The sequence below is a fragment of the Amblyomma americanum genome, chromosome 9, assembly GCF_052857255.1.
Source record: "Amblyomma americanum isolate KBUSLIRL-KWMA chromosome 9, ASM5285725v1, whole genome shotgun sequence".
In the NCBI taxonomy this organism is placed as follows: domain Eukaryota; kingdom Metazoa; phylum Arthropoda; class Arachnida; order Ixodida; family Ixodidae; genus Amblyomma; species Amblyomma americanum.
Window position 1 is genome coordinate 48,590,029 of NC_135505.1, and position 25,609 is coordinate 48,615,637.

Consider the following 25,609-nt stretch of genomic DNA (forward strand, 5'->3'; position numbering starts at 1 on the left):
CACTGATTATCTGTGCACCCAGCCATTATTATTGCTTGTGAAGGAAATTCTCCTCCTCTCATTGGAGCTGTCCTCATATCATGTGAAAGGCTCACCTTGAACCCGGCTACCAAGTGAAACATGTGTGTCTCCATCCGACTGCCAACTATCGCCGGTCTCCACACTGAGAATGACTCCGAGTGAAAGGCTCACAGAAACGAAATGTTTCCACAGCGGATAGACGACGCAGATCACTTAGACTTAAGGGATGCAAACATATCCTAAGTTCAACACCAGAGAGGTTCAAATAGAAGGGGATATCACAGCAGTGCCCATGCACGATACAAACAAACAATGGAAACACAAATTGTTCCCGGGTAACTGCTACACTCCGACTAGCGGAAGATCACGGATGCGGCGGCTCCGAAGACTAAGACGCACTCCCAAAGGGCAGTTGATGGCGGGAATTGTGTGGCAGCGCTTTCTCCAAAGCGCCAGAACCGACCTCTCTACTGGAGAGCCTACCTGCCACCAATGAGTGTCCTTTTTTTATAAAGGAACCCTGACTATGGAAGGCGCCTAAGTTAAAACTGCCGACCGCGCAAAAGTTCTTCTTGCCACCTCCCCCCCCGTTATGTGGGCCACCATTTCCTTCCAGAGTGCGTTCATAAGTGTGCGCCGTTTTGTCGGGCGAAAGCACGCCTTCACGACATCAAACCGGCACATGGGTTTTTCTCATGCTCGACATTGAGGGTGTAGCGTTCTGCGTTGTGAAGCGACTCCAGAAGAAGGCGACAGACCCCAGCACGCCCGGCGAGCGGGCGCTGACTCGAATTCGACGGCTGCGCGATCGCATCTCGGCGCTGCGCCTTCTTGGCTTGCCGGCGGCTCCACTATCTCCTGGCTGAACGCGTCCTCTTAGTAAACTTTTGGACACCAGACACCTTTGGATTGTGTCTGGGATGCTCCTTCTACAAGGATGAGCGTGGGCAAATAATAAGTAAGTAAACAAAAATAAACACTCCCGAGACTGGGACTGAAACCTGCGGTGAGGCGAACTGATCAACTTCTCTGGTCACTGCCCGAGAGCACTAGGCTATCGACACAGCCGATCACCCTTCGTGTTTTGCAACCCACGCTCTCGCTGTCCGTTCCACATCGTCTTTTTCATCAATACTACCATCAAATTATTATTCGCGCTTTGAGGTATGTGGCGGTAGTGACAGAAAAAAGCTCGCTGCATGCGTTGGCATAAACAACGCTGTGGCAGAAATAGGGCACTAGAGCAAAACACCCTGGCGTTGACAACGTTGACTTAGAAACGCGGTTCTGGGCCATAGGCCGCCGACGTACAATGGGTAAATTGGCATGGAGGATGAAACAGTTGAAGGCGCCCATATTTGAATCCCTGGAAATTTGACATCTCATTCACGCTTTCAGGAGCGTGACGGTGGTTTCCAGGTGGAAAAAACTTCGCTCTAACACAACATTTCTTGCTTAGCAGTGCTAAACCACCAGCTAATTTGTTTGACACTGCTTCTCTATATTGATATATCGTGCAACAATATTAACGCACTCAGGAATTTCGGTACTCCAATTCATGAGGTTTCTTTTTTTTTTCAATCGGACATACTTCATCACTTTCGCTTCCGGTAACAGTGTATCGACACTTTCTTGTTCCTTCAAATTCATGTTTTACAGGCGACTATACGTGATTTAATGCATCCCATTTTTTTATTTTTTCTGTAGTGTCACACTGACGTACATTCACCGTTTATTTTTTCTTATTAGGTAAGTCTTGAATCTACTTCTCTTCCTCACAATTCCCTCCTGATTATTGCCCTCTACATGTCCCATTCGACTTTGCCTACACCCGCGGCGTTTAACTCACTGTTCTTTCTGATATCTTTCCCGCCTCTGCTTTGGAGGACAGACAGTGCAAATTCAATTTGATCATCTGAGATGTTCTGTCCTAATTAAGCCTATAATTTGGCGCTCTTGCCTTCTTACGGAGCTGAAGAATTATTTCTTTCAGTTTCTCTTATATCCTTTAAGTACGATCCTCGTGCATAGTCAGCTAACCACAGAGCGCGTGTGCGTGAGAAAAAAAAAATTATTGTTGGAATAAATCAAGTTTAGTTGGGTCGGCTCTGATTCCAGGAATGCATTTGGCTGTACCGCTGCTCTTGCGCGGTTCACCATCCGAAGCTGCCAGGTGCATTTTCTTCACCTCTGCTTATTGTTTCTTACCTAACATCTTCCTTTGAGACTTACGTTTAAATGAAATTGTAAAAATACTGTCTCCTTGAAAGCAAGTAGGAACACAACATTTTTGCTTATCCCGGCGGCAAAAAAGTCCTCTTTCTCTCTCGATCAGAAATTCAAATTTTGTCGCAGACTTCAATTCAAAGCAGTTAAATTGCTTCCATTCCACTGTTGTTAATTATTAGCACGTCGACAGAGGTTTAAAAATCGCTGCTACAAAACGCTTTCTCCCCTCAAGGTGACTCCTGCAGCCACTAGAACAGCAGGACATGACTTCTCGCTTCACCTCTGACTTCTTTCGTCTTGATCCAAAATATCCTGAACCTACATTCAGACTGCAAGGGTAGAAACTTGGGCGAGTCGGTAACGGTGATCCATGGAAAGTGAGAGTAGCGCAAAACGGGACAAGGGGACAGAGAAGCGCCTGTGTTGTGTCTGTCTTTCTCTGTCCCCTTGTCCCGTTTTGCGCTACTCTCACTTTCCATGATTCAGACTGCGCCGCCCGTTAGAGTTCTTCGCACTATCGTCTCCCATGGCATTGACTGTTTTCTCAATTTCCTGAGAAAACGCAACTCCGGTCCAGCCTACAATCTTCGCTGGTGCAGCTGCAGGTATGGACTTTTCTGCAGCCAAACTCTGACCAGTGTAGTTAACATCACCCTTTCCTTTCTTCACCAAAGAGCTCATGTATGCATTTTGCACCCTGCAATGACCGATAATACTTCTGTAGGTTCGCTTTGAAGCTTCGAACTGCAGCAACGTACCTGCAGTGCACTATTTTATTTCGTTCAAGTGTCCATTTCTTGTTCAAAGCCTCTCTCCGCAGCTCGTTTCTAAACGCTTCTCCTCCTGTCCTGTGTTGCTTCTCGAGCGAGATTTTATTATTTCGTAGACCACTCTATTCCTCTCTCATACTCTTCTAGTTTTTCTTCCATTCCTTTTCGGCCTCTTCACGAACCTTTTTATATTCCTGGCCTATGCGTTTCACAAGGTTGAGCTTCTTCCAGAGCCTTACAAAGACCAAAAACAGGTACCATTTTGAGATTTTCGAGGTAACATACATTTCAGCTTAGTGTGCTTGACCTGGGCAGCTCGGCGTGGAATTTTACAACAACCTGCTGATGATAATCTCTTGTTTACAACCGCCTCGTTAACCGCATCGACCATTGTCCGTTCTCTGAGTTAACAGAGCGCCAAACGTCTTTCTTGGATGCAACATTGGAGCGCACCAATAATATGCGTACCCATTGACTATTGGAGCGAGTAGGCGAAGTTATTTGTGTCTGACAGATAGTGCCCTCTATTTACTGGAACCATTTCAAGCGGAGCCCAGCTACCAAGTTGCAAAGTGGGTGACGTCTCGTGCCCAGCTGTAGCCACTGTCACCTTTGAGCACTTGTCGCGTGTACTCCCATACACGCTAGGCGCGTGTAGGATTAGCGGTGTCGGTCTCAGAGATGTCCTCAAATCAGCGCGGTAAGCTGCGCCGTAAACCAGCTACCTAGTGAGAAGGGAGTGGTCTATTGGTGTCCATATTTCACCGGTCGGAGGCCAGAGGGTAGGCTGGAGACAAATGTTCACATAGAAAACAAACTTTATGCAGCAAAGAGACGATGCAGAGGAATGTCTAATCATTCGTAATAACATGTTCAAAGTTCTTTACACAATTCAACACATACAGAGTAACACAATAAAAACAATACAAGAATCATCTCGTACCTAAGTGCCCTCACACACGAGGGAGGGGAATAAAATGATTGCGCAATTTGTTCACCGGACACCGTGACAGTCCGACGACGAGAGAATCGCAATGGGGCCGCCCCGAAGAGTGGCGCGCGGCGCCTCGCTAGTCCGTGGCCGGGCAACTGTGTAGCCCGGGAAGTTCTGCGGGCTGCTGCTGCTGTTACTGACAGGAAGAAAGAAAAGGAAAGTCCACGGGCCTGCCTACTGGTTCAAGCCCAACCACGCTCGCTGCCATGTACTGAAAGTAGCAAAGCTAAAGGATAGTAGAGCAATGATAGAAAAAAAGGCGCGCACTATTAAGCCCCGAGCCGATCCCGGAGGCAGGGCAATACCGTGCCGACTCGCGCCAGAGTGCTTCAAGCACTCCGCCATATTCCAAAATTAAGTTTAATATTGTTACGACGAAGTGGCAGTGGAAGACCAAGTGACCCCCCGCGTGAGAGGACGAACGAAGAAGAGGCTCCTTGTTCGTGTTGGTGCTCCCTGCTAGGAACTCTATTCTAACCCCAACGCTTGTAAATAAATGTAAATAGTTTTTCCCCGTAACATCCTTGGTGGAGGTGCGGCAAGACGGAACTACGTAGCGGACGATACCTACCACGGCCGACAATGACGGAATCATCCCCCCAAGATTCGGCAGCATCGGTGTCCGCCGTTGTCCTGCCTCACTATCGTGATCCTAGACCCTTCTCTGGTGACGATGACGCCGACGTCGAGATTGGTTTCGCAGGTATGATTGGTGCAGCGCTACAGCCGCTGGGACCAAACTTTCATGCTTGCGAACATAGTTTTTTACCTTAAGGGCACAGCGTTCAAGTGGTATGATGCAACGAAGAGACCCTGACCAATTGGGCTGACTGCAAGCGAAAGCTTATCGACCCTTTCAGCAAACCACTCGTCCGGCAGCTTGCCGCTAAAAGAGATCTTGCCAGTCGTGCCCAGTCATCCATGGAGTCCTACGTCTCTTATATTCAAGATGTCTTGTCTCTGTGCTACACAGTGGATACGAAGATGAGCGAGGCGGTCAAAGTCGGACATGTGCTCAAGGGCATCGCAGACGACGCCTTCAATCTGCTCATCTGCAAAAACTGCGACAAGATCGCCCACATCATAAAAGAATGCCGCCGCTTCGGGGACGCCAAAAGCCGACGGATCACCCAGCATTTTGCACGCCTGCTCAACACGGCCGCGTCTTCTTCCTGCCAAGATCTTTGTTCTCGGAACCAGCCGACCTCACCTGAGAACGTGACGCATATTGTGCGCCGTGGGCTTGAACCAATTGGTCCGGCTCCGTTAGCAACTCATGTGGCCGACCAGCCGTTGACCCTTCCTCTTATTCAAGTAGTCGTGCGACAGGAAATTGCTAACCTGGGTTTCAACTCAGTCGCCACTATTTGTCCCCCCAAGTACCCGAAGTCCCTCCTGTTAATCCTGTCCGGCCTGTTTTCGCCACTACTCAACCACGCAAACCCTCCGAGTGGCGTACGCCTGACGACAGGCCGATATGTTTCAATTGTTCCCCGAGTAGGCCACATCACCGGTCATTGCCGTAGTCGATGGTACTCCTCCCAGCGTACCCGTTCGTCGACTCCCTCTTATCGCCCCGGCGCTCCCCGCTCAAGTTCTTTCTAGCAATCCTTGGACCCATCAAGCCCCACCACCGACGTCTCGCCGCCCCGCTCCAGCCGCTCACCATCCCCATAGCGCCGCCATTTCCGTTCGCCGCAACGACCACGCGCTACCTCTCCTAGTGCCTACGGACGATCACAGACGGAAAACTGGCTTCTGCAGCGTCTGGAGGTGATGCTGTAGTGACGACCCGGCCGCAAAATCTTCGTTTAGTTCTTCGTGCCCCGCGGAATTTACTGATCATACAAGTCGATGGAGTTGCCGTCTCTGCTCTGATTGACACGGGCGCCCACATTTCTGTGATGAGTTGCGACCTACGTCGCCACCTCCGCAAAGTACTGACGCCTGCTCATACAGCCGTTGTTCGAGTTGCCGACGGCACAACGTCCCCAGTCCTCGGCCTGTGTGCTGCTCGTGTGACGATTTCTGATCGCCAAACCACCGTGCTCTTTACCGTTCTCAACCACTGCCCTCAAGAAATCATACTCGGCCTTGATTTCCTTAGTGAGCACGCAGCCCTTATTGACTGTGCTACAAGTGTTGTTGAGTTGGACCTACCGTTCCTCTTAGAACCACCTGCTCCAGTTGTGCACCGTCTCTGTACTGCCGAGTTCAACCGCTTACCACCTGCAGTTGCTTCTTATGTTTTGTTTAAATCGGTTCCAGCTCTTCCCAACGGCCAGTATGTCGTCACTCCTGACCTTGATTTGCCGGTCACAAAGAATGCTGCCCTTGCATACACAGTTGTCACAGTATCGGCAAACAGTGTATGTCTACCTGTTCTCGACGTCCGTATGTACGTCCAGACGCTTCCTCGAGGCATATGCCTCGCCACGCTGTCCCCGACCGACGAGTACGTGATGTCCGCACTCGCAAACTGTGTATCGCCCTCTTCGGACGGTCATTTCACAGCTATTTCAAAACCTGACCATTATGCCAGTATAATCGCTTCCGATCTCCCCGCAGACCAAGCTCAGGCGCTTACCCAATTAATGGCATCCTTTCAGGACATATTTGATTTCAATGCCCGCCCTTTAGCACGTACAACCATTGTGCAGCATCGTATCAACACTGGGGACGCCGCTCCTCGGCACCGCCGGCCTTACAGGGTGTCCAGTTGCGAACGCAGAGTGATACAAAATGAAGTCGAAAAGATGCTAGCTAATGACATCATCGAACCGTCCTACAGTCCTTGGGCCTCTCCCGTCGTGCTTGTTAAAAACAAAGACGGCAGTTGGCATTTCTGCGTTGATTACCGCCACCTGAACCGCATCACAAGAAGAGACGGGTACCCACTCCCAAGGATCGATGACGCTCTCGACTGCCTCCACCGATCTCAATACTTTTCTTTCATTGATCCAGTTATTCCAGTTGCCGTTGATGAGCAGGACCGCGAAAAAACAGCTTTTGTCACACCTGACGGTTTATACCAGTTTACAGTAATGCCGTCCGGGCTTTGTAATGCACCAGCTACCTTCGATGGGATGATGGACTCGCTTCTTCGCGGATTTAAGTGGACTTCGTGTTTGTACTACCTCGACCATGTTGTTGTCTTCTCGCCCATCTTTGCTTCGCACCTTGAACGTCTCAGCAGTATCCTGAATGTGTTTCGTACGTCTGGGCTATAGCTCAACTCGTTCAAATGCCAATTCGGCCGCCGGCAACTCACCATTCTTGGAAATCTCGTCGGCACCTCCGGCGTACGTCCTAATCCCGCTGAAATGGAAGCGGTGCAAAAATTTCCGCGTCCACCGTCCCAGCAGGACGTGCGCAGTTTTCTTGGGCTGTGCCCTACTTTCGCCGTTGTATTCAAGATTTTGCCCTTATCGCTCGTCCCCTCACTGACCTACTGAAGAACAACATCGAGTTTACCTGGGGCCCTGATCAACAAAATGCGTTTTCCACGCTTCTCCGCCTGCTGACGTCATTACCGATTCTGGCACATTTTGATCCCGCGGCCCCTACTAAACTCCGCACAGACGCCTGCGGCTACGGGATCGGAGCAGAGCTCGCACAAAACTCCCGGGGTCCAGACCGCGTCGTTTCTTATGCTATCCGCCTGCTTCCTCCTGCCGCGCGAAATTACTCGATTACCCAGCGGGAGTGCCTCGCACTGGTTTGGGCTGTAGAGAAATTCCGGTCATACTTCTTCGGGCGCGCTTTTTCTGTCGTCACGGACCACCATGCCCTTTGCAGGGCTGCCCTCGCTGAAAGACCCTTCAGGGCGTATGGCCGCTGGGCGCTACGCCTTCTGGAGCATTCGTACGCTGTTGTGTGAAAGTCTGGACGTCTTCATCAAGACGCTGACTGCCTTTCTCGGTACCTTGTCGTGCCGCCTGATCTCAGTGACACTGAGGATATTCGTTCCCTGTTTGGCATTTCTGAACTACATAACATCGCCGAAGAGCGGCGCAAGGACCCATATTTGCAAACCATTATCGAGGGCCTCAGCTATGGAAGCTTTAAGCGCTCCCTGCAGCTCTTCGATACCAAAAATGGCATTCTCTATCGCCGAAACTTCCGTCCTGACGGGACTTCCTTCCTTCTGGTCATTCCCCAGCAGCTACGCTCCTCTATAATCGCAGAACTCCATGACCTGCCTGCAGCTGGACACCTTAGTGTGTCAAGAACCTACGACCGGATACGGCGCCGCTTCTTTTGGCCTGGCTTATACCGTACAGTCAAGCGTTACGTCCCCACTTGCGACCTGTGTCAACGCAGGAAGAAGCCTTCCGCACCACCTCCTGGTCCTCTGCACCCTATAGACGTGTCCGTGGAGCCGTTCCAGCGCGTAGGGTTCGACCTCCTCGGACCATTCCCAGCCTCGGAATCTGGAAAAAGGTGGGTCGCAGTAGCCACCGACTATGCCACTCGGTACGCTATCACCCGTGAATTGCCTGCGAGCTGCGCGACCGATGTCGCTGACTTCCTTTTGCGCAATCTTATTCTGCAACATGGTGCCCCTCGTCAATTACTCACGGACAGCGGACGCTATTTCATGTCTCGAGTTGTTGACGACATCCAGCGCTCATGTTCAACCAAGCACAAGATTGCCACAGCATACCACCCGCAGACTAACGGGCTAAGCGAGCGTTTGAACCGGACATTAACAGACATGTTGTCTATGTACGTCTCCCGAGACAACAAACACTGGGATCTCGCCTTGCCGTACGTCACGTTGGCTTACAACACCTCCCGGCATGACACAATTGGTTAATCTCCGTTCTGTCTCTTATATGGGAGAGACGCCGTCCTGCCTTTGGACACTTGTCCCATCCGCTGACCGTTCCGTCACCGCCTACACCCGTGACGCCATTGTTCAAGCTGCAGACGCTCGCCAAATCGTCCGTAGTCGGCTAAAAGCGTCCAAGCAAGCACAGAAGTCTATTTACGACAATCGCCATCACCACGTCACCTACCAACCGGGGTCGCTCGTTCTTCTGTGGTCTCCTTCACACCTCGTCGGTCTCTCTGAGAAACTTTTGTCCCCCTACCATGGCCCTTATCGTGTGGTGCGTCAGGTCACCGACGTCACGTATGAAGTTGCTCCTCATACGCCTGCATCCTCATCAAGTAGACAACCCACCGATATTCACGTAATGCGCCTCAAGCCCTACCACGTCGCTTCTCGACTACCGGCCTAGCGCCGAGACGGTGCTCGTGCCGCCGGGAGTCATGTTACGACGAAGTGGCAGTGCAAGACGAAGTGACCTCCCGCGTGAGAGGACGAACGAAGAAGAGGCTCCTTGTTCGTGTCGGTGCTCCCTGCTAGGAACTCTTCATTCTAACCGCAACACTTCTAAATAAATGTAAACAGTTCTTCCCCGTAAAAATATCTCGTGTCCAAGGACCCGCAGCACATGTTAAATCAAGTATCAGGATAGCGCTTCCCGGTGCTTAATCGGCGGCACCGGCTCATTGACAGCACTAAACGCCCTTCATACATAGGCCCGCGCCGCGTCTGTTTTTTTCTTCGTGCCAAGGCACTCGCACATACACACAGTATTACTCATAAAGCAGTTCTCTCACCCTCTCTCGGGGCTCGCGTCGCGATTGGCCAGGCGTCAAGAGGAGCTTCTAGAGAATTCGAGTTCTTTCTTCCGGCCCGGCGCCACCACAGCGCGAGCGAAGTGGAGAGAGCATCACTCAGGACGCACAAGTTTACGCGCTCTCCATCAGTATGCTGCGAAGGAATGCGCTAAAAGCGGCACAAGAAGGCAACACACATACACACACGACACAAGCCCAAGCTACCAGAGCTTGAAGGCAGGAACCTGTTGGCATGCTTCCGCTATGTAGACGATTTCTTGCTGTGTTTTAGTGCGGAAAAAGCAGGCGCGGTTGACGCGTAGGCAATGGTTACGCTTTTAAAACGCATATTCGATGGCCTTGATTTCACGTATGAACTACCTGAAAAAGCGATGATAAGGTTCTTTGATCTACAAATACAGGAAACCCCTGTCCATACTTGCTGGTGGTATCATAAAAAAAGTGGAAAAAGCATCATGAGATATGATTCCAGCCAGTCCAAGCATGTCAAAAGGAGTGTTGGCCAATAGCGTATGATGCAGAGCCTTACGAAGTCCTGCGATCACAAAATGAATAAGAGCATCAGCATGCAAACTAGTCGACTGACCGATAATAGGTTCCCTGACAACATGATTGCGTCAGTGGCCGAAAAAGTGCTAAAATCTCTGACGAAGAGAGGAATGAAGTCGAAAGAGCAGGGGAATAGAGAAGGGTTGGTTGTCATACCGTATATTCATAAGGCATCGCACGGATTGAAAAAAGTGGCGAACAAACACCAAGTGACAGTTGTATTTAGCACCCGAAAAAAGCTGATAAGCCTCTGCAACAAGGTGAATGCGAAAGGAAAGAGTGAAAAGCTCAAGGAATGTGACATTTGCCATAGGGAAAGGCTCGTACCATGCCAGAAAGACATCATCTATAACATACCAATATCATGCGGAAAACAATACATTGGGCAATCGGGCAGATGTGTCAACACGAGACTTCTAGAGCATAATAATGACTGCGACAAAATTAACCACCCCGGGAATCTGGCGCAACATTGCAGCAGGTGTAAGAAGAAATGCGAACCAATTTTCCACAGGACCACAATTGTAGGTAAACAGAAAGAAAGGATTGAAAGAGAGATAGTGGAAGCGTTTTTAATCGAAAAGGCGGAAAATGGAACGTGTGTAAGCACTCCTTCTATTGCACTTACACAAACTGAAATTGACATGATAAGTGCAGATGCTGTGTCGTGGTGATGGTCAGGTGTTTCATGATGGGAAGGTTGCATTTTTCAAAAAGCTGACGTTGCGTATATAAACGCATCTTCCGTAAGGAATAAACAGTTGTTAGTTTGCGCTTGTGTCGTGTGTGTGTTGTCTTCTTGTGCCGCTTTTAGCGCAGTCCTTCGCATAATGATCAACCAACTGGCCGCTGTAATAGTTCTGCTACCTCCATCAGCAGTGAGTAATATTTTCCTTTATTTTTATTTCTTTATCAAATACCTGGATCGCCTTCGTGACATTACAGCAGGGGACAAACACAAAAACGCTTTTAGGTACAATGAACATGATAGACCAAAAAAAGCATACGTATAAACAAAGCGCAGTGAAACTCTCAGGGCGTGGTAAAATGCTTCGTTTGATGAGCGTGAAACGACATCATGCGATAGCTCATTCCACTGAAAAGTTTTTCGCACAAAAATTAATGGCGGAAAGCATCAGTCTGAAATGAATACTCTATAACTTTGAAGGTGTGGTCTCTTCTCTTAGATATATAAATGGGTGGTTTCAAATACTCTTCTAGTTTTTACCAGCTTGGCAATTAAAAACGCCATTAAAAAACCTAAGACGAAGATATGCTCGGCGATCCGCTAAATTCGAGGTCCGAGAAGTTCGATAATCGTCTACGGTGTGCGATTGGCGAGAATGTTTTTTTCCGGATGAGCGCCGTTTTGTGACCCGCGCTCTGTAAAATAGAGAACGATTCGCCAACAGAGGTTATCAACAACAAAGTTTATGCAGCAGTGAGACGATGCACACCTGTTACAATTCCAGTGTCGACACACAGGAAAAGATGTAAGGTCGAGAGTGGCTGCAATAAACGTGATTTAATGGCTGCAGTAAATAACAGAACACAAGCATTCTTCACTGACAGCGCGCACAGCCTTTAAATATTATCCTCGTGATAGCACAACAAAAATAATTTATCACATTTGCTTCTCAAAAGGCACTTGAAATATAATGCGATTTTGCCGCTACCAGCTTACTCTAGTGGACTAAGTTCTCGCTTGTAGACCACCACGGTACGTTTGTTGTTTGTTTGTTTTGTTTATTGATACTGTCAGCCCAAGAAAGGCTTTTACAGGAGTGGACACAAAAAATACATCAAAGAAAAGGCAAGTCCCGCTCCAAGTCGACAACAAAAAGACAACGACAATGCAAAGCAGAGGTAGTATATGTAAAAAGTGGCACGCAGTGAACAAGTTAGGAAAACAAACGCTCGTATTATACGCATCAGAAACAGAATCTACATAGACACAGTCGTGTCAGGGAAGATTAGAGCCTCTAACCCATCTGTAAGAGCACGGACAGATGAAGATACGGCAACTGAATCTGGTAGTTCATTCCATTCTCTAATCGCCCCTGGAAAAAAGCTGTATTTGAAAGTATCATTGCGTGTAACCTGTGGCTGTATGTATAAACTGTGCCGGTATCTGGAGCGTTGGTCAGGTGAAATTACACAAAATTCAGGTAAGTTAATTTTAACCTGGTTATGAATAATTAGAAATAAAAAATTTAATCGGTCAAACTTCGTTTTTAGTTCTAAGGGGGAAGGTTTGCACGCCTGCAGAGTTCAGTAAGAGAGTGCGCGCGCTGGTATTTATTAAATATGAATTTCAAAGCCAGTCGTTCAATCCTGTCCAATTTATGTATGTTAGTTACAATGTGTGTGTTCCATATTATTTTACAATATTCAATATTTAGCGTTATTAGCATCTTATAGGCTATGGTTTTTACTTAAGGAGTTCCATTATACAGTCTGCGCCTTAGTCTCCACAGAACTTTGTTTGCCTTACTACATACTTCATTGATGTGCGTGTTCCACCTCAAATCCGGAGTGAATATTAATCCTAAATACTTAAATTCTGTAACCATTTTTAGTTCGTGTGAATCGATACTGTAAGCTATGATGATAGCTAGTGTAATTATTCTATGATGAATTTTAGCTGTGTTCAAACGACAACCTCGCGTCTTCTCAAGTAACCGCGAACAACCACACAGGTAAATCTGCTGACTTCAACAAGGACTCTGCCGGCCATTCTAAAATTGCCGTAAGCCAAACTTCCTTCAAGTCGCTATCAGTGCTTGACAGAATGCGAAGGATGTCTCTGACAACCTCACGCAAAGTATCACCGCGATATGCGTTCTTCGATGCCGCAAAAAAAAAATTTTTGTGGAGTGGAACATAAAATGAAAAATACTACTCACCAGAAATGCAGCTTCTATCACGTATTGCACTACACTACCATACTAGTTCAGTGGCCATCGGTACATACGCAAAGAGGAGAACTGTCGAATCAGGCTATAGGACTGGCGATTGTCACACCAAAGTTCGACCAAAAAGTTTCGTTGCTCAGGCTTGTCAAATTTCCTCTCAAAGACGGTCTTCTATGCACCAGTGGAAGAGAAGTCACAGTGGCACCAGCAAGAGTTCTTGCATACTTATGCAAGCAATCGCAAACAGTTACAGGATGGACCACGAGTGACTGTTGTGTTTGTGGTGCTTCATAAGAAATCACTCGAAACATGTATTTTTCTCAGCGTGCTTTGCGTGTAACCACGTCTATGGCCTCACAGTTGCGCATGGATTGAAAAACACAGAAGTGCCACGTTACTAAGCAAGGATTGCGTGTGAGACCGACGGCCCTACCAGTTGACCACTGCGCATTTGCCGACTCAGTTTCAAGGTGCATATTACATCGCAACATAAATAATCGCATGTAGCACCGTATAGGATCAGGTGAAGACCAGGTGAAAACTCTTTAGAAGGATTTCTGGCTGTCTGTAAGACATCTGGCTGTCTTATAATGGCGTTGAGGACTAAGTGCTCTGCCGGTGTAAACAACTATTCGATTGAGGACTACCGATTTTGTTGTTTCCTGGTTAAAATATTTTTAGAGATATTAAATCATGAATAGCACAAACTGAGTGCCTGTGCAACAACTGTAGCTTTTGTGGGTCGAGAAAGCTTAATTCGATAAAACATATATTAGCTTCGCTCCTGTATCTTTCAAAGCATTTATACAATATCACTGTGGCGAAATGCGACACAGAATTTTGACGTAAGTTTACCCTTGCAGTAATGGAGAATTCAGTGACAATTGTGGTGGTGATCCTGATTGTGATGCTGATCCGAATGTGAGTGTGGAGGTAGCCCAGGAAGGCGACCGCGGCCACATTTACTGAGGGCTGCCAGAGAGGAGATAGCTGTGGAGCGACGGCGGCAGCGTCCGGCCCTAGCCAAGGTCCCGAGTGTTCTCACCAGCGCGTGCCGGGAACACTTTGTTCTCTTCGGCATTTCGCCACTGCCGGCCGCGCAGTTAACCACAGGTCTCCTCTTCCGCCTAGATGATTAGTCGGTACGTGAAGCCGGTATGTGAAGAATCCTGCAGGGCATCTGGGGTCTGAGGGCGAGGGTTAGGCAGGCGATCCTGGCTGTGGCATTGAGGCCGAGCATTTGGTGGGCGTCGAGGGACACCTAGTGGCAGGTGAGTGGTATCGGTCAGCCTGCTTAGTTGACCCAGTGGCAGCGGTTGTGGTGCAGCAATTATCGACAGGCGCTTGATGGACGGCGCAACCGAGGCAGCTAGGTGTATTGCGGGTCGCGAGAGTCGCGCCACTGCTGCCAGGAGGAGCTGCCCGGTACTCAGGCGGGCGGTCACAGGAGGCGCAGCGAGGTGCCAGGCGAAGAAATGGCTGTGGTGGAATGCGTAGGGCTGCTGCGACACGCTCACAGCCAGCCGTGGACTAAGTGGCTCGAACGGGGCGGGCGGCCGCACGTGTGGGGCCCTTGCGACAGGCTCCGAGCCGTTCATGAAGCAATACGCCGGCGAGGTAGCGGAACTCGGAGGCGGCCTCCGCACCGTGGCAGCAACCATGGCACGTCCGCTAGCCTGGCCAGCATAGGTAGCTTGCTAGATGGTGGTTGATGAAGCTGCAGCGTTGCTGGAACCTGAATCTGCTGTGGATGAGAGGTTCTGTGCGATGGGCTGCCGTTGAGCCTGCGTTTGGCGGTGGCCGAGCCACTGTGTGTCAGGCTTCTTTGAAAATTCGAACACCGCCGGGTGCAAGAACAACCCACATCAGATGCCTGGTTTGGCTGGAAGAGGTTCGCTGGCACCGGTGCAGGTCCTTTTCAGCCAAAGTAGGGCGGGTTACAATCGCTGTGCTTGGCACTGCTGTCACCGATTTGGCCTTCTCGTCCTGCTTCGTGTACATTTACTGCATTTCGGACCTACGGAGGGGCTGTGGAGAGCAGGCTGGTGTTTTGACAAGAGCTCTTCAACATCAGCTGGCCACGCTATCAACGTTTCAGCCGAGGCCTGTTCAGCTCTTAGCTCCTCTGACGAGGCAGACGGGGATATGAAAAACCACAGCACGCATGCAACTGTAGAGCGTGCCTTGTCGTCAGCAGGCAGTGGCGACACCGTCAGTGTAGGGTGGTGTCGTGTAGACTGGGCAAACATGGTCGCGGGATGACGCAAAGAAACGCAAGGAGGCAGGTCCACAGAACGCACAGGGCACTGGTGGGAGCAGGACGTGCGGCCAAGTTCATATTGAGCCTCCCTGCTGTGTCGTGTAGAGGGACGGCAAGGCCGGCGATGCAAGGCAGGATTGGCGGGGAGGCGGCCAGTGGCTACCGAGGCACGGTTCTGACGAAGGCTGCGTGGGCGAGAGCGAGGCTGGTGCTGGGCCAGTTGCTGGTAGTGGAGAAAGCAGGTCTACAGCGTCGTAGAGCCACAGGGGTCACAGCGGACGCCGAAGTCCGCCAGAACTGCCCCGCGCAGCTCATCATATGGACGGCTGCCCAAGGCAGAGCAGGGGAGGCGGTCGCAGCACGTCAGGCGGGAGGATATTGCAGAGAACTGTGTGTTTGAAAGCCTCAATAGTGATGCCGTTCATGTACAGCGCAGCCTCAAACTGAGCGAATCACTAGCCGACACCTTGAGGGCAGAACGCCGGAACGCCGGAAGCGGCAGGTTTAAGGCTGGGTTCTGCCTGCTCGCCATCCAGGAACGCCGCTGAAGCACAAGGTGCGTCACGTACGGGTCACCACAATGTGGAAGTCGCCCAGGAAGGCGACCGCGGTCACATTTATTGAGGGCTGCCGGAGAGGAGATAGCTGTGGAGCGGCAGCAGGAGCGCCCGGCCCTGGCCAAGGTCCCGAGCATTCTCAGCAGCGCATGCTGGGGACTCTTTGTCTTCATCGGAATTTCGCAACTGCCGGCCGCACGGGTCGCAACAGGGCTCTCCCCCCCCCCCCCCCCCCTCCGCCCCTAGACAATTAGTCTGTACTTGACACCAATGTGTGAATTGTGCAGGAGGTCCGGACCCGCCGCGGTGGCTCAGTGGTTAGGGCGCTCGACTACTGATCCGGAGTTCCCGGGTTCGAACCCGACCGCGGCGGCTGCGTTTTTATGGAGGAAAAACGCTAAGGCGCCCGTGTGCTGTGCGATGTCAGTGCACGTTAAAGATCCCCAGGTGGTCGAAATTATTCCGGAGCCCTCCACTACGGCACCTCTTTCTTCCTTTCTTCTTTCACTCCCTCCCTTATCCCTTCCCTTACGGCGCGGTTCAGGTGTCCAACGATATTTGAGACAGATACTGCGCCATTTCCTTTCCCCAAAAAAACCAATTATTATTATGCAGGAGGTCCGGGACCCGAAGGCGAAGCTCAGGCGGGCGACTCTGGCTGTGGCGCTGAGTCCGAGTTTTTGGTTAGTGTCGAGGGACACGTAGTGGCAGGTGAGGGATGTGGGTGAGCCTGCTAAGTGACCCAATGGTGGCGGTTGTAGTGCAGCAATTATCGGCAAGCGCTTGATGGACGGCGCAGCAGACGTAGCTAGGTGAATTGCAGTTGATGAAGCGCTTGAATGTGTAATGCGTTCATTCTCCTAAAATAGTGAACTCCGTGGTCCAGCGACACTGCTTTAGATAAGTTTTCTCCAAGGCATAATTAGGCAAACTTATCATATTCGGGAAACCTTTGCGCAGATTACTACAAGGCGGAAGGACGAAACACGCCCACACACGCGAACGCAAAGTTGCACCTGTATTTTGAGAAACAATACACCGCTTTAAGAAGCAGTAAGGCCGCAAGCGTGCAATCTCTAGAGCAGGACATGTAGGAAAAAGCAGCGATCACATACGTGCAGCAAAGATTGCATCAATGTTGGGCACAGCGAAGTCATACTAGAACTCAGAGGAATTGCCCAGAAACCAAGAACAACAAAAACGCGTTATCCATCACGAAGAAAACAACTTTTTTGAGAAGGTCTACTGATTCTTTTCTCACGCAGCAGTCCGGAGTACTAATCTCGAAGACTTCCGGAATTTTCCTGGCCAGCCCATAGGAATCTCGCCCCCCTAACAACCGTAGAACAAGGAGAGGACGGCACTGCTGTTTCTTCTTACTCCTTTCAATGTAGTGTTTGCATTCAACGCAATGGAAAGACATGTTCGAGTCACCAATTGAGCCCAGTGAACAGACCTGGTCCCTGTGCCTATTATTTAGTCAGCGCCCTGTCTGTCCTACGTAAACAGACCAACAGCTAAGTGTAATCTTATACACCACACCAACAGTGGAAGGTGCAAACTGATCATGCTTCTTTCCACTTTTACCTTGGCACATTTTACCTTAACATCGCGCACAGCGGGGAGAATTTTAAGGAGGCTTTAAACCCAACATCTACTCCGAAATTATCACCCACCCTTTTGACATTGTCCGATAGCTTGCGCACATATGGAAGATATTGAAGAGGTCTTTTTTCCTTTCGCAGCGTGAGGTGAGGAACATCGACGGCCCTCTGAAGCGTTCTAAATTGTTTGAGCAGTGACACCGCCAAATAACCTATTACCGAACTCAAGAATCCAGCTCGCTGCAAACGTTCGACCTGGTGGTCAAAACAGGATTTGATTTTCTTTCGTACACATCATCGAAAGGCTGATCTTTGACTAAAAGACGCAATGCCATGTTTCAAAAGCTTAGCATATGGTGGGTTATATGCTAAAAACTTTCTTCGAACCCGGCATATAAGCCCAACAAGGATGTTTGTCATTAGTAACAAACAACATTAGATCTAAAAATTGTATACAGTGGTCCTTTGGTGGTTGACGCGTAAAATTCAGAGTGTTGGAGCAAGCAAAAATTTCCAAAAACAGAGTCACCAGCACCAAAAATATAATTGTTCAAATCTAATTGTACAAGAACTAGAAAATTGCAAACGTGACCAAAACCAACCATGATTTGCTTGTCAAGATCAGCTTTGGGTCTCGGTCAAATTTAGCTAAAAATGTCTCTCATAAAACTCTTGCGACACTAGAGCCAATACATATCCCGGGTTTCTGAACATAGCACCCATTCTCAAACGTGACTACCATCGAATTCAAGCACAGGCTCAACAACTCAAAAAGGCAGCCATTGAAACACCCCATGAGTTTTGAAAAGCCACAGCACCAGCTGCTTCTATGCACTCACTGACGACTAAGAAAAGTTCCTCCAGTAGCACTGACTAAAATAATTCCTCAATGTGAAACGAAATCCAGAGTTATATCTTCCAGCGTCCTCTCGAAGTATTTTTACCAGAATATCGGAACTGTCATGCTTGAAAGGGTCATCAATCACAAGCGTCCTCAGGTAATTCTGAAGGAATTTGCTGACCAGCGCCTGCCAGCAGTCTCTATCTGTGATAATGGCCCTTATCTCTCTCGTACCCTGCCTCTCGCAAGACAAGAGGGTCAAGTCAGGAAATCTGTGCACAGGCCTATTTATGAATAAAAAATGGTTTCTGTGGAAAGAAAAGGCCCAATAACTATTTTACTCTTCGCTAGAGATCTCAACCACGCCACGGGGAAAATAAGGACGACGATTATTAACGAAGAGAGAATGAAATGACTTGTCCAATGGTCCAGAATAATTTTCGACCATTGGTTTTTCGTAACTCAAACGCCCATCGCACAGCACACGAACACTTTTTGCATTTTAACTTGATAGTGTAAAGGCTGCCGATCTAAGTAAAATGCGGGGTCATCGTTGGAGTTGTCGGTGTTGGTGTTGTGAGCCAGAAATCCCCGAAAAAGCAACCGAAGTGAACTACCTAGATCATGTGACCTTGTGGCGTCACAAATTGTCGACCGGATAAAGAGCAAACTAAACACCTTGTCAAGTGGACATAAACCAATGATTGGTCGCGATTGGTTGCTCGGGTTAAGCGCTTAACCGCTGCACAACTGCGCCAGCAGTTGCATGAGAACTCCAAGGGATCTATGAATGAAGACTAGAGAATGGCCAATTCCTCACATGTGCTCACTCCCCCATTATATCTATCGCGTCATACGTTTAAGACGGAGCAAATGTGCCCCCTCCAGATTTTACTCCATCCAAATCAGCCTTGACAGCTGGAATCAAAGCCAGGTCCTAAGCTCCGTATCCGAAAGCTGTACCCGCTGAGCATAGAGCAGAGTAAAAACGCAGAGCACTGTACTTAGGCATGACTTCAATAGCAGGGTAGGAAAGAAGCCGGCCTCGCCGCGGTGGCTCAGTGGTTAGGGCGCTCGACTACTGATCCGGAGTTCCCGGGTTCGAACCCGACCGCGGCGGCTGCGTTTTAATGGAGGAAAAACGCTAAGGCGCCCGTGTGCTGTGGGATGTCAGTGCACGTTAAAGATCCCCAGGTGGTCGAAATTATTCCGGAGACCTCCACTACGGCACCTATCTCTTCCTTTCTTCTTTCACTCCTCCTTTATTCCTTCCCTTACGGCGCGCTTCAGGTGTTCAACGATAATGAGACAGATACTGCGCCATTTCCTTTCCCCCAAAAAAACAATTATTATTATTAAAGAAGCCGGCTGGAGAACAGGAAGAAGGTGACTATACCATAGGCTCTATGAATAACAGGAGTAGTTATTGGTAGAGATCTCAGAGATGAATATATTACTCATCATGAATACGTTCCTCCGCAAATTAAATAACAAGAACCGTTGGCAGAAGAGCTCCTATGGTTAGACTAAAAATTAAAAAGCCCTATTATGCGCTCACTCTGATCTCGTGCAGGAGGTGAAGGGCCTCGGACAAGTGCGTTCTAGCGATCAGAGCAGGCTACGATCTCGAATTAGACGACTTCAAGAGGCAACCGAAAAAACTACTGAAGGGGAAGGAAAATACTTACCGACAAGAGGAAAAGTAGAGTAAATCAGTGCACAGTAAATCAATGTTCGGCTTTATATGAGAACGATGACCTCAATTATCTAGCAATGAGCGATAATCTCACATCAATTATTGCGCATTGAGTAGCAAAATTTGGCGACAGCATGGTTCGACATGGTACCGGCAAGTTCTCTCAGGAGATGAAAGATCTGATTAAGAAGCATCAAAGCATGAAAACATCAGACCCGACAGACACAATAGAATTGGGAGAGCTATCGAAGTTAATCGGTGAGTGCAAAAGAACCGGCATAAGAAAGTTTGTTTGGGAGAAAATAGAGCATGTCCTAAAGAACAAAGGTAGCCTTGAAACGCTTAAGAGGAAACCAGGCAGAGACAAACATCAGAAGTATGCGATAAGATACAAAGAGGGCAATGCCATTAGCAATAAGGATAAACTAGTTAAAGCAGCCAGGGAGTTCTACACATTTCTATTCAGCAGCCAATGCAATCAGTAAGTGGGATGAACAGTGTCACACATCAATGAAACATCCTGCCAGTAACGAAAGAGGAAGTGTAGAAAGTGTTAGGAGCAATACAAAAGGTAAAGAAGCTGACGAGGACAAGGTAACAGCAATTGTGTTGATGAACGAAGAGAAAATCGGGCTGAAAAATTAACCACCCTCTGTATGCAATGTCTTAGAACTCCAGCATATCAGAAGGTTTAAAGAACACTAACATAATATTAACCTGTAAGAAACGAAACGTGAAGGACTTAAAAACAACAGGCCAGTCAGCTTAATTGTGGTTGCCAATAATGTATTTATTAAGGTAATCTAGATCAGCCAAATGATAAGGCAGGCTTTCATAAAGGATAGTCAAAAATAGACCTTGTTCACATTATCAACCAGGGGCTAGGGAAAGGTGCATTATATAACCTACAAGTGTATATGGCCTCTATACATTAAGTGAAAGCATTTGTCTCATTCGGATCCTCAGCAGTGACGCAATCATTGCGGAATGATGGTTTAGAAGACCCTTATGTAGAAATTGACGAAGATATCTACAATGGCTGAGCAGCTGTCACAGTCCAGATTAGGCCAGCAGTAAAATTTCAATAATGAAGAGCGTCAAGCAGACACGCGCGATCTCGCCATTGGTATTCACCGCGTGTTCACAGGAGATTTTCAGAGGATTAAAGTTTCAACAACAGGAGAAAAGAATCAGTGAACAATACTCTAGTACTCTAAGATTCTCTGATGATGTTGTCTTGCTAAGATACTCAAGAGATGAACTGCAACACATGATCAGTGAGCTAGACAGGCATAATATAAGGATGGGCCTAAAAGGGTTCAGCTGAAAGACAACGCACCGAGCCAAGTGAAGGAAAATGAAAGCTGCAACGTTAAGAGACGCGGAGAGGGCAGGGTAAGTAGGGAAAGAAACGCGGGTGAATGACATCGTTGTCGAAGTCAAGAGGATGAAGTACGCTTGGGCAGTGCATGTAATGCGAAGGCAAGATAACCGATCATCGTTATCGATAACGAAGTGGATTCCAAGAGAAGGATACGCTATCAATGTATGGAAGAAAGTTAGGTGTACCGATGAAATTCAGAATTTTGTGGTGATAGGGTGGCCACACCTGGCACAGGACAGGGTTGATTCGCAAGATATGAGAGAGGCTTTTCCAGCCCTCCGGTGGGCTTAGTAAGACTAATGAAGCGCGGTGAGCACCGTTTATATCTATATTTCTCTATAAAGGTGTATTTTCTTCACTACCTACGACGCATGGCGACGGATGCGCCTGCAGCCCTCTGAAATAGCCGCGCGGATGGTTCCCGTGGGATGTGTTGTATATTAGCGCAACCTAATCATCCCTTTATTGGAATTATCTTAGACTGCTCTTCCACGGGGGCTCTCTCTTCTCCTTCTTCCACTCTCTTCAGCCCTTTCTCCACCGCACGGTAAAAGGTCTCGACCAATATGCGTTATTGTTACTACGTCTTTCCATATTTAACATAAATTGTCAGGTACTTTTTCTTCATTAAGATTATGCATCAACCCCCATCTATTGCAACTAAACGTCTCTGCCATTTCGGTGCTCCAAAATTGTATAAAGAGGTTCTCAGCTTACCGTACAGTCTTTTCATGTCTGTTTTGCTTGATTGTCTGTCATCGAACACGGCCTAAAAGAGAAAGCAGAAAATGTAGTACTTGAGAACTGATGATTCTCAAGCTCTCTTACCATGCCGGTAAAAACAAAATAAAAGTACATAATGATGATTGCTCATATTGCATAAGCCGGCCGACCGAGAGAGATATAGCCTAAAGGTTGCAATTTCTGAAACATATCTTCATGACATCTTCATTTAACTTCGTCCGTAACAATACGGTCGATGTGTCACGCATTGTAAAACTTGTACCGCAGCTTTCTTCATAAGAACTGTAGCCCTCCAATTAAGAACTTTCGCGAAAAGCGATGATACTAGTGCATCGAGCAGCTCTGCAATGAAACAAGCGTGATGTTTAACCTGTAAGGACATTAAAGGGAAACCGGAGTGTCTGTATGTATTCCATGCAAAGAAAAGCATTCCCAATTTTTTTTCTTAATAGCACTCTTAATGGCCATTTCCCGCATCAGGCCATTTTGTGTTCGTTTGGATGCTTGTTTGTTTTTCTGAAGCCTATTTTATAGCAGGTTAGTCACCTGCCACCTGTCCAGGTATTAAGGGTCTGTTCAGACAGGAACGGTAATCGAGGTCCCATGGCCACTTTTGTTTTCAAAGAAGTTCTTATATTTGATAGGTAAAAGCGTACACACATGGGAATCGTGCTCAGTTTCGCACGGAATTGAGTAGTTTTCTTGGGAAAAAATACTCGTGTATCACTTGAGGCAGAAAAGGCTGATTTTGCGATCTCAAAATCGCTCGTTTGCATCCCTGCAGAAAATGAAACAAAATTTTGTGGATTCTTACTATTCTTCACTAATTGTATCCAAACTTTCCTGTTAGTGCAGAAATATTTTTGGCTCCAGTAATTTTGCTGCGAAAAATTGCAAACATTGCTCAAAAAGTAAGGCATTGCAATAAGGGCAGTTTTTAGGACAACAATGGGACAAGGCGGAGTAAGAATCTCACGCTAAAATTTTTATCAGTGTTAACCCATTCATTTTACTGTCGCTGCACAAAAATGTTATACTTCCAGAACCTTTGATTAAAGGGCTGAAGTCATCTACAATTCGAAAAATTTAAAAAAACGCGAAATTTGATAGAGCTTTACAAAAACAGCCTAGCCAATTTTTGATCACATTACCTTGGAACGCTTTTTGTACCTGGTAATTCTAAAGACAAAAAAATTGTTAAATTATATTGTTTAAGCTATAAAATAAAGCCCTAACAGACCATATTTCGTCCAGTTACCATTAGTGGGTATTGTGTGTTAAATAGAGCAAAAGTCTCGAATTCATATTTGAACTGAGTGCATGCGACTGCGTTTCAGTTAACACAATGGCAGAGTCTCAGGAAATACCTTGGGGATTTTTTGTTTTTTGGGAGAATTTTTAACTCATTCAAAACAATAATATTCTTGGTGATTCAAGTGGCTCCCATACGTCTGGCTTATGGGATTAAGAATTTTGCCCTATTTCGAAAGTATTTCCTGACATTTTGGCTCGAAATCAGATTTATGAGAGCCTCTAACTTTCACAGCGTTTAGATTAACTACAGTTCGCTTGATTAAATTTAAACTTAAACTGCACGAAATGGTGTAGGTTTGCTTTGCGCTTCTGGTACGGCAAATAAAGCCAGGAAAGCCCGTTTATCTCAGAAAGAAGAATATTCTTTGCATGTGTAGACACGCTAGTGCCGCCTGCACATTCGAGAAGGAGAAGCGTTGTTGAAATAGGGTGACCTCCCCACAAAAAAAAAAGAATATAATTTTTAGTGAGCACGAAAACAAAACGGTAAGTTTGGTGTCTACTTAAAAGGCAAAATAGCTGAAACTTCTTTATTCCTAATAAATAACTTTTAGGAAGACTGCCAAATTACTTTATCACCAGTGCACAGGATTTATTCCAAGAGGATTTACGAATGGGGGAAGGTTTAGCTATAAGTAAAAAAAAAAATTTTGCATTCTCGCTTTGTCTAGTAATAAACGGTTGGGCATCCGAAGCAGTCAAAGCGTACCACTGCTACAAAGATTATTAGTTACCATACCTCACTTGCATTTGCAGCCCAGAAAACTGGGGTGCACACTTTGATCCCGATTGGAACTAAAAGTTCAGAAAGACGCATTGGCTTTGTAGGTGAACTCAAAGCGAGGCTAAATGACATTAGCATTCAGGATGTTCGGCATGGTCAGCTTACTATCCTTTAGGCCAGGACGGAAGAGAGCTGGAAGAGTACCGATAACTTCATGTATACAATGTCAAGATGTTCAATGCAATTTAGGCATTGCTTAGTTGTCCTACATCATTTTTTCGGAATAGAATCAGTTCTATACTAATTTACCGTCTTGTGTGGGGCCACTCCTTGTGGAAATAGCGGCATGAATTGTTTCCGTTTATATGGTAATACAGTTCACGGAAACACAGTCTTGCGCCTAAAAAAAACTTTTTTTTGAATAAATTAGCGCTTCGCCTACGATGTTGAAATGAAAACGAATCAGTGCAGGGTGCATTTATCAACAAACTTCAGCGTGCGGGACCATCATAAACCTAAAGCGTTGTATACGCAAGAAACGAGAGCATTGTTTGGCTAATGCGCGCTGCCAACGTCCTTCTAAATGAAAGTGTATGGAGTAATTGAACCCACCTCGGCTTATACCTCATCCAAAGTCACTGAGCAGTTAAGAGGCCCTTTTCACATGATGTTACTCTTATTTATATTTTAAAACTTGCCCTCTTAAAACACAAAATATTCTTCTATGGGCTAACGCCCGTCGCCTAAAAGTACATGAAGTAAAATAAATAAATATAATAGCCCTAGTGTACTGAGAATCATTGAAATAACAATAAATAATGAAATACCGTATGGAGGTTGAACTAAGGGACAACACAATATTTGTTTTTGCTGGGATTGGCAACACCTGAAGAAATTGGAATAAATACAGAACTTACATTAAATTTGAACGTGATTAAAACTGCGCTGACAAGTAAAAGCATGCTTCCAAGGTAGCTTACGACACTCTGCCATTGTGCTAACGGAAACGCAAAAACATGCGCTCAGTTCCAAGCCGCAATCATGACCGTTGCTCTTTCTACCACACATATCTAGTTATGGAAGCGTACGTAATATGGTCTGTGTTAGTCCTTAATTTTATTGCTTAAAACAATAGAAAGCAACACGTTTTCTCGATCTAGAATTACAAGGTACTGAATGTGTTCCAGATAAAATTTAATGTAAAATCAGAAGGAATGTTCACAAAACTCCGTCAATGTTTGCTTTCTTTTCGAGTTTTGTAGTTCAAGATGATTCCAACGGCTAACTATATCATCTGCGCGTTCTATAAGTACACATTTTGTCCAGCATTAGTAAAATGAAAGGATTTAAAAATT

The 25,609-nt window shown here is 47.2% G+C and overlaps 1 protein-coding gene across 1 annotated transcript in view; it reads right to left on the reverse strand.

Annotated features, from left to right (window-relative positions):
• The window catches only part of LOC144103855 (uncharacterized), a 131,214-nt gene that overhangs the window by 54,775 nt on the left and 50,830 nt on the right, over positions 1–25,609 (reverse strand). The window contains exon 5 of the mRNA XM_077636558.1: positions 22,190–22,241. Coding sequence (XP_077492684.1) covers positions 22,190–22,241 — 52 coding nt within the window. The remainder of the gene's footprint in view (positions 1–22,189; positions 22,242–25,609) is intronic.